Here is a 10,449-nt window from a genome sequence, read left to right as displayed (position 1 = left end):
ACGACAAGAGGGGTGTGACACTCCCTAACTCCAACACTCCTGGAATAGAAAGAAGGAAGCATCAACAGTATGTATCCCAGTCTACACAGCCGGGGTAAAAAATGTTCACATTTTTACATCCCACCACCCTCCCATAGGAAAGAGACGGGGATCCCCAGAGAGACTTCCCACGCGAGCTGTACAGATTGAAAAGAATATATTGCACCTTGAGCCATGTAAAAAACTGGTTTTAGGGCCTCCGGGGAAGAGGCACTGAACCCATACACACTCAATAAACGAATTGAATCGAATATACATACAATAGAAAAGGACCCTTCTAGAGGGTCCACTCACTTTGACAATCTGAGGAGGAAGGCTCTGTACTCTGATGGAGGCTTCCTCACATGGAAGAAGGAGTCCGAACTCACAGAAGGCCTGAATAGGCGCTTGGTGAGGAGGAGCCCTGACCACCCCCCCTGAAAACAGATCCATCACATGGACCTGAACAGCACACGGAAGTCCTACCAACAGAGACGCGCACGGTGACATACTCTATGGCGGGGGAATTCCTGCGGTGCACACGCCCAATATACCAGGCCGTGGGACCAGGAACTCCCTCCCCCCCCCCCCCCCCCCCCGTAACGTGCCGAACCGCCACGTGACGGGAACCTTGAAGGACAGGGGGTGTACCCCTGACCGACAGAACAATGGGGAGAGGAAAGGTTACCAGTTCACCCCTTTACGACCCCACACCCATGATACGACGTAACGACAAAAAGAGAATATGACACAGTCATAGTCAGCTCTATGAAGCGTTTCACAGCTCCACACAGCGCATGAGCTAACCTGCTATCTGATTTTTACTAAGGAAAAACACAGAATAGAGAGGGCTCTAAGAACCCCGGTCCAACATACACATGTGCTTCTGTGGCCAGTACAACCCAGTTGTAGGTCACATGACACACACAACCCATCATCACCTACAAAAAATGGCAAAACACTCAACAGAGGAACGCCGTTTTTTTCACAATGAGAGAATACATCATTCTTGATTAGTATCGACCACAGGCCTTGCTAAGCACACATGACAGCAACCAAACCAATTCCCCTTTAGGAAATAAGTTTCTCCAGCAGATTTAGCACAACCTCAGCAATCAAGCTAAGAGTTACATCGTATCCCTACCACACAAAAGATACAATTAATGCACAACATGTCTGATAGGAGGTGATAAAGTCCCCAGGGAACCGGGGGGGAAAACACAATCCTCCTATTTTACCCTCAATACGGCCAGTTAAAACAGGAAAACCTGTTAATGTGTGAACACACTGTTCATTGTCATTACAGTCTGAGAAAGAACATTCTTTTACTCACTTGTCACCAAGCATAGCTTCATAGGTTAGTTGCCTTAGTAGTGAGTACACGGTACACATAAACACCATGATGTTTCTCACACAACAACCAGATCAATACATCACGATCTGCACGGAGAAGCTAACTGCCAGTGACAAAAACAGCTCACACATAACCCGCAACGTATCCTAAATGCATTGCAACAACACACGTTTTGGGAAAAAACACCGTTATTCACAATACATTTAGCAAAGTAAAACCAGAAGACGTGTTATGAGGTCTGGTCAACCCCGTTCCTACCCGGAACGCAGATCAGCGAAGTGCAGTCACAAGACACCGTAGAACACAGCCGTCCTGTGTTGTTCGATCCGGGCAGCGTCGCCGCTCCAACCAGTCGCTACAGTCCTCTTTGTTGACGCAATCCCCGTCCAGGCTCAGGGCAGGGTCGACGAAACATCCCCTGTCAAGGATGACGTCGCGGTCAAGAGTGTAAAACATGTTAAAATCAAAGCACGTTCAACAGAATAGCATCAAGCTAACGGCGATCAGAAGCGAGCTCCCGGCGGCGCGCGAGAAGCTAAGCTACCCCGCGCCAGCCATGGCCATAGCAGCAAGCTAACGTTACCTAGCGACCACGACATGCTAGCCCCGCAGCTAACAGCTGACTGGCTAATAGTAGGCCTTAAGCAGGCCATGCAGCGATCCAGCAGGCTAACGCAGCAGTTAACAGCTGACTGGCTAACCGTAAGCTATGAACATGTAAACAATGACATAACACTCACCCAGACAGGCCGCCGTTCTGAACCTCTCCTCACTTTTTAAGAGAACAGAAAAAACAAGATGTCAACACCGCTTCACAACGGTGACTTTACCACATCCGGCGGAATCAGCACAGTACCAACTGGCCTGTAAAGCTGACTTTGAACATGAATCTGCCGCTATCGCACATTACATGCACATATCCCCTCGTGAAGGAATACTCTCATTTGGATATGAAAGATGGGGCCTTAACACGGTGACAGAGAGAATCCACTCGTCCAGAACACACAGGGATCACCAGTGTCAATGGTCGCGGCCCACTAGTTAAAACTATAATGGTCTCCAGACCAAGGCCTTCTGTCGCCTAGGCGGCTAAACAAAGGACCCTAGCCTGGGGCCGGTTTCCATAAACTTTGTCAAGTAGCCCCCATAGCACTAACAGACAAGTGGAGCCCGCCAGCAAACACTACTCACCCAACCTGGAACGCACCGCTTCTCACAACAGCGGCATGTCCGACAGTTCAGCTGTGGCCTGACAGGTTTCACCCCAACAAACACAGCAAGGAACTGCAGTTGAGAAGCATGCAGCGGCGTGCTCCCAATACGAAAACCGGTGGAGGGTTTTTAGAATGATCATCATCTTCTAGACACTCCAGTACGAAGACAATATCGCCGTATTTTCTCGAAAATAGTGAGAGAGAAAATAAAGATATGATGTCAACGTATCCTTGTTTCCCAAGCTGTTCCTAATCCAATTTCTTCCATCATGGTGTCAAGTGTGGGGATCTACCGAGGCACTTCTTCCTTGTGGTGAAAGCGAGAAGGAGGAGAGCAGGTGACCACACACCTGCTTATGAAGGTAAGCTGATGAGGGGTGTGGTCAGACTAATACTGGTATTAGAGGTACATTTGTGGTTTATTCAGTACGCGTGCACGTACGCGAGATAGTGCAGTGTGATGCCAAGCTAAGCCACTAACGATACAGAACAGCGCTGCTAGGATCCTGATGAGAGTGCGGAAATACCACCACATCACTCCCATCCTCAAGACCCTTCACTGGCTCCCTGTCTCACTCAGGATTGAGTTCAAAGTCTCCCTGCTCACCCACAAATGCCTCTACGGAAACGCCCCCCCTATACCTCAAAGAACTCATCACCCCTCACTCCTCCTCTCGACATCTCCGCTCTGGCCAGGCAAACCTCCTCCAGCGCCCAAGGACAAATCTATGCACTATGGGAGATCGGGCTTTTTGCTCTTCTGCTCCCAGTCTGTGGAATGCTCTCCCTGACTACCTGAGAGCACCACAGACTGTGGATGCTTTTAAGAAAGGCCTCAAAACTCACCTTTTTAGTAGAGCCTTCTGTTGACTTTTTATCAAATTTTTTGCTCCACACATTTTATGTTCTTTTACCAATTTCTTTTATCAGTTTTATTTATTCTATGTTTCTCTATGTTATTCTATGTTTTAGTCTTGCCTATTTTTATATTCTTTCTTTCCTTTATTCTCGCTAGTTTTTAAGTTCTTTTAACTGTAGCGCTTTGAGATTTGCCCCGCAACTGTAAAGCGCATTACAAATGGGATCTATTATTATTATTACTACAGGCCGGTTGCCCTGACGGCACAGGTCATGAAGGTCTTTGAGAGGCTGGTTCTGGAGCACCTAAAACCACAGGTGAGAGACTTTACGGACCCCCAGCAGTTTACATATCAGCAGAACATCGGTGTGGAGGATGCCATAATCTACATGGTCCACAAGGCCTATCTACATCTGGAGAAGCCGGGCAGCTCAGTGAGGGTAACATTCTTTGACTTTTCTAGTGCCTTCAACACTATTCAGCCTCCGCTACTAGCTGAGAAGCTGTCAGTGATGGGGGTGGAGGACGACTTGGTGGCCTGGATCTTCAACTACCTCACTGGCAGACCACAGTCTGTCAAACTGCAGGGGTGCCACTCCGACGTGCTGATCTGCAACACTGGAGCCCCCCAGGGAACTGTATTGGCACCCTTTTTACTCACCCTGTACACTAACACCTCAGACTTCCGCTTCAGCTCCGGGAACTGCCATCTCCAAAAGTGCTCTGATGACTCCTCCATCGTTGGATACATCACCACGACAACGAGGAGGAGGAGGAGGAGGAGGAGGAGGAGGAGGAGGAGGAGGAGGAGGAGGAGGAGGAGGAGGAGGAGGAGGAGGAGGAGGAGTACAGAGCTGTGGTGGAGAGTTTCACAGAGTGGAGCAATGAAAACCACCTACAGCTCAACATCAGCAAGACGAAGGAGATGGTGGTGGACCATCGGCGGAGCGGGAGGAAGGCCCCAACTCCCATCATCATCCAGGGGGTGGAGGTGGAAAGGGTGGAGAACTACAAATTCCTGGGTGTTCTCATGAACAACAAACTGGACTGGACGGACAACACCGAGGCCCTCTACAGGAAGGGACAGAGCAGACTGTTCTTCCTGAGAGGACTCAGGTCTTTTAATGTCTGCAGCAAACTGCTGCAGATGTTCTACCAGTCTGTGGTGGCGGGTGCCCTCTTCTTCGCTGTGGTATGCTGGGGGGGCAACACCAACACAGACAAAATAAACAAACTGGTAAAAAAAAAGCAAGCTCTGTGGTGGGAGCGGACCTCTGGACCGTCTGCAGGTGGTGGCAGAGGGGAGGACGAGGAGGAAGCTGCATGCTATCCTTGAGAACCCCTGCCACCCCCTCCATGATGAGCTGACCGCAACGTGGTCCACGTTTAGCCACAGACTTATCCCCCCCCGACATACCACAAAGCGATTCGGGCAGTCCTTTGTGCCGGTGGCAGAGCCGCCGCTGGGGGCGTGCGAGAGGTGCGGTCGCACAGGGCCTCGCACCTAGGAGGCCTCGCAATTTTTTTTTTATTAAGTATAATTATTCTTCTTTTTTAATTTTCTTTATAAACATTTAAATATATAGAATGTTAATAATCACTTTCCATCACAGACCTAAAATCTAGTTTTGCTTACATACTAATTTAATTATTTAACATCATGATTGGACTTGTTTCTTTTTCTTTTCACCACTTTTAGCTCTATTTTAGCTCTATTTTATCCCTATGTATTTGTCCATCTTGTTTTTAACACATACTAATACGTGTATGTTATGTATTAACTGTTTTTACTGTTTTTAATTGCTGTTATGCTGTAAAGGACATCTGAATCTCCCCTCTGGGATAAATAAAGGTTTTCAATTCAATTAAGGTTAGCGTTTGGTTAAAGGTTAAAGGTAAGATTAGGTTAAGGTTAGGGTTAGGCATGTAGTTATGGTTAAGGTTAGGGGCGAGACAATCAATGTAAGGCAAAGCATTGTCCCCAAACAAGTAAACGTGTGTGTGTGTGTGTGTGTGTGTGTGTGTGTGTGTGTGTGTGTGTGTGTGTGTGTGTGTGTGTGTGTGTGTGTGTGTGTGTGTCTCTGTGTGTAGAGTACATCCAGCCTGTGTGTCTACCAGCGTATGGTCAGAGACTGATAGATGGACAGATGGGCACAGTCACTGGCTGGGGCAACCTGGGGTACTACCGTAAGTCCTGTAGAATGTTATGGTTTACTAACCTGGGGTACTACCGTAAGTCCTATAGAATGTTATGGTTTACTAACCTGGGGTGCTACCGTAAGTCCTGTAGAATGTTATGGTTTACTAACCTGGGGTGCTACCGTAAGTCCTGTAGAATGTTATGGTTTACTAACCTGGGGTACTACTGTAAGTCCTGTAGAATGTTATGGTTTACTAACCTGAGGTACTACTGTAAGTCCTATAGAATGTTATGGTTTACTAACCTGGGGTACTACTGTAAGTCCTATAGAATGTTATGGTTTACTAACCTGGGGTACTACTGTAAGTCCTATAGAATGTTATGGTTTACTAACCTGGGGTACTACCGTAAGTCCTGTAGAATGTTATGGTTTACTAACCTGGGGTACTACCTTTTATAGACTGTTATGGTTTAGTAATACCTTTTATAAAATGTTATGTTAGGGCTGGGCGATAAAACGATAATGATAATTATCGCAATATATTTTAATCGATTGATAATAAAAATAAATCAATAATAAAAAAAAAAAACTGCAACAGGGCAGTTTTAAAACCAGAGACAGTGGGCAGACTTTCTTGCCTGCAACTTAAAGTAATGGCTTTGCTTGTCCAAATGACAATACTGACCAAATTGAGATTTATTTTTCTCTTGTCCATTTGTTTTGTTTGCTTTCTAATGTAAAATACAGTTTGAAACCGTCTGTACACAGTAGGCTATGTGTGCTAGCAGAGCTAGACTCCACTCACGAGTCACGGTGCACATGTGCGGTGGTTTGTCCACAAAAAAAAGTGCCAAAAGATAGAAAATAAACTAGCAGAGCCAGAACTGTTCAACTCCCCTGGAGCCACAGCCAGCAGAGAAGCCGGTTTACTTTCGCTTTCAAACCAGCTGCCTGAGAACTGGAGTGTGAGGGGATGTAACACTAAAGATGGCGGCAACGACAAAGAATTGCTGAAAAATAAACAAAATTAAAATCTGTTGTTTAAAAAATAAAAAATTATAATAACATTTATTTTTTAATACTTATAACAATATCGATAATTATAGATATCGAGTGATATGATATTGTTACCGGTATCGATATCATGATATCATTTTTGGCCATATCGCCCAGCCCTATGTTATGTTATACTAATACTGTGGTGATACTTTGTATAGACTGTTATGGTTTAGTAATACCTTTTATAGAATGTTATGGTATACTAATACTGTGGTGATACTTTTTATAAAATGTTATGGTTTAGTAATACTTTTTATTGTGAGGATGGGATTTGGCGGAGCCCATTAGCAGAACACAGGAGGAGAGAGAATGGAGCGTTTTAGGGTGTTTTAATATAGTTTCCCCAAGCAGACAGTTTGACAATTGGAATGTGCAACAGACAGGTACAGGAATGTTCTTGGGGTTAGGACAGGTGCACTCCTTGTGCAGTACGGGAGAATGTTCTTGAGGTTAGGACAGGTGCACTCCTTGTGCAGTACGGGAGAATGTTCTTGAGGTTAGTACAGGTGCACTCCTTGTGCAGTACGGGAGAATGTTCTTGGGGTTAGGACAGGTGCACTCCTTGTGCAGTACGGGAGAATGTTCTTGGGGTTAGTACAGGTGCACTCCTTGTGCAGTACGGGAGAATGTTCTTGAGGTTAGGACAGGTGCACTCCTTGTGCAGTACGGGAGAATGTTCTTGGGGTTAGTACAGGTGCACTCCTTGTGCAGTACGGGAGAATGTTCTTGAGGTTAGGACAGGTGCACTCCTTGTGCAGTACGGGAGAATGTTCTTGGGGTTAGTACAGGTGCACTCCTTGTGCAGTACGGGAGAATGTTCTTGGGGTTAGTACAGGTGCACTCCTTGTGCAGTACGGGAGAATGTTCTTGGGGTTAGTACAGGTGCACTCCTTGTGCAGTACGGGAGAATGTTCTTGGGGTTAGGACAGGTGCACTCCTTGTGCAGTACGGGAGAATGTTCTTGAGGTTAGTACAGGTGCACTCCTTGTGCAGTACGGGATAATGTTCTTGAGGTTAGGACAGGTGCACTCCTTGTGCAGTACGGGAGAATGTTCTTGAGGTTAGGACAGGTGCACTCCTTGTGCAGTACGGGAGAATGTTCTTGAGGTTAGGACAGGTGCACTCCTTGTGCAGAATGAGGCAGGTAGACACAGAGCTGTGTCGTGGGTGAGAGAAGGAGCACTCCTTGTGCAGCACGGGATATCCAGGTAGGAGGTGTACTGGAGCGGAGGTCCTGGGCACATGGAGAACAAAGGTTAGGTCAAGGAATATCAACAAGTACAGGTTGCAAGGCTTAGGTTCAGTCTTCGTACCTAGGAAGGTATAGTGCGGTGGCTTAGCACCAGATTTGAGAAGGATGTGGACGCGCCGGACAAAAGCACCAAATTTTTCCCACGTGTTCCTCATCATCATAGCTTTCATTTTGGGGTAGGGGCCACGTCATCATGATGGATTTCAAGATGGCCGCCATGTAAAATGAAAGCTATGGTGATGGGGAACACGTGGAAAAAATGTTGTGCTTTTGTCCGGCGCGTCCACATTTTTTTGCTAAGCCACCGCACTAGTAGTTTAACACTCCCACGAAGATAGGGCGGCTAGGTGGTGTAGTGGACAAGGCACTCGCCACCAGTGTGGAGACGCTAGGATTCGCGTGTTCGAATCCAGCTCTCCACATTGTTTTTCAGTTTGGCTGGTCGTCCGCAGTAATACACATTGGCCGTATTACGGGGAGGGAAAACTGAAGGGTGGGGATCGAACGTTGTGAACAAGCGACTCCTACAAGTCGGTTGGTGCGCCTGCGCAGTAGAATCAGGAAGTGTCGGGGGCAGCGTGAGCCTCCCACGCGTTACTCCTCGACACTGAGAGGTCGAGCTGCGCAGGTGAAAAGATGCGACTGCTGTTACCTCAAGTACCGGAGGGGACTTGTGCTATGTATGACTTAGTCCACATTGCAGCCGGCTTGTGGGAGGCAAGAAACAGCGTTCGTGACAGGGGAGGGTTGAATTGGATGATACGAAATTGGGATGGGAGAAAAATATGGAAAAATGGGAGAAAAAGTGGATCAAAAAAAAAAAACACTCCCACGAAGATGGAACAGGATCTGCCAGTTGATGTACCATCTTGGTGATGAGGGGATGACAGCCGTGTTGAGTGAAGAGCTGGCAGCGTGTAAATCAGGGGATGAGAAACAGCCGTGTTGATTGATGAGCTTGGCAGCGTGTGAATCAGGGGAACGGATGCTGCCCATATATGGGTGTGAGAGGATAAGGGGTGAGTGAGGCTTCCGTCGTGAAAGTGGGGGAGGATGAGGAGGAGTGAAGAAGGCTCTCGCCGTGATTATGACATTTATAGAATGTTATGGTATACTAATACTGTGGTGATGAATGAATGAATGAATGAATGAATGAATGAATGAATGAATGAATTTATTCACACACACACACACACACACACACACACACACACACACACACACACACACACACACACACACACACACACACACACACACACACACACACACACACACACACACACAATATATTACATATACATATCTTCATGTGAAAACAACAACGACGAAATTGTGTCCATGTGCCAGGTCTCTTCTTCTTCATTCTTTTATAGAATGTTACGGTTTAGTAATAACTTTTATAGACTGTTGTGGTATAGTAATACTGTTGTGATACTTTATATAGACTGTTGTGGTATAGTAATACTGTTGTGATACTTTATATAGACTGTTGTGGTATAGTAATACTGTTGTGATACTTTATATAGACTGTTGTGGTATAGTAATACTGTTGTGATACTTTATATAGAATGTTGTGGTATAGTAATACTGTTGTGATACTTTATATAGAATGTTGTGGTATAGTAATACTGTACTTTATATATATATTAGGGGTGGGAATCGCCAGAGACCTCACGATACGATACTATCGCGATACTTGCGTCACGATACGATAGTATCGCGATACTAAATATATTGCGATACACTGAAAATATTGCGATATTTTTTTTTAGTTTCCCCCCCCCTCAAATTCCATTTATTACCTTTTTTCAACTGCAAAGTAAAACTTTGTCAACATGTTTTATCTAATAAAGTTCAGTCTGTTCATCTCACTTCTCAAGCAGACGGATGTAAACACTGTAATCTGTGTTGCATGTACCTGACAAACTGAACTGTTTGTATCACAGTCATATTCCATGTGTGTGTGTGGACTACTGTACTATTACAGGTATTGAAATGATGAAATGTTGTGTTTTGTGACTACTTATTCACTCTCTGTTCCCTTGTCTTGTTGTCGAGGCTTCAGAAATCCGTTTGTGTGGGAAGGAGCTGGTCAGAGGTTGCTGAGCCACTCGCTGTGCACTTATATTACTTTTGCTCTGTTCTCTCTGTTGACGCCCGGCGTCTTTCCTGGCTTTACGCTGCTCTGTGTGTTTTAATAAAGACACGTCCTTAGAAAGAGCTACCTTATCTCCGTCTCTCCTTGTCTCCTCCACCATTGGACTCACAACCACTCACCTGCATACGTAACAGTGTGATACTTTATATAGAATATTATGATTTAGTAATACTGTGGTCTGTGGTGATACTTTATATATACGGTTATAGTATAGTAATACTGTGGTAATATTTTATATAGAATGTTATGGTTTTTTTTTTGTTTATTTAAACGGATCCCCATCAGCTGACGCCTTAGCGCCTTAGGCCCCGTTTAGACGAGCGCTTTGTGAACAGAAACCGCAAAAGTCATCTTGCGGTTTCACTTTTAATTTTACGTTTAGACAAGCGTT

The 10,449-nt window shown here is 45.7% G+C and overlaps 1 protein-coding gene across 1 annotated transcript in view; it reads left to right on the top strand.

Annotated features, from left to right (window-relative positions):
• Positions 1 to 3,717: 3,717 nt before the first annotated feature.
• The window catches only part of LOC311227600 (serine protease hepsin-like), a gene marked incomplete at both ends in the record, with an annotated part of 18,178 nt that continues 11,446 nt past the window's right edge, over positions 3,718 to 10,449 (top strand). Inside the window, 2 exons of the mRNA XM_084313322.1 lie at positions 3,718 to 3,811; positions 5,537 to 5,632. Coding sequence (XP_084169448.1) covers positions 3,718 to 3,811; positions 5,537 to 5,632 — 190 coding nt within the window. The remainder of the gene's footprint in view (positions 3,812 to 5,536; positions 5,633 to 10,449) is intronic.

The sequence above is a fragment of the Notolepis coatsorum genome (genome assembly GCF_963971535.1).
Source record: "Notolepis coatsorum genome assembly, chromosome: 4".
NCBI lineage: Eukaryota > Metazoa > Chordata > Actinopteri > Aulopiformes > Paralepididae > Notolepis > Notolepis coatsorum.
This window is presented reverse-complemented; position numbering and strand designations above follow the sequence as displayed.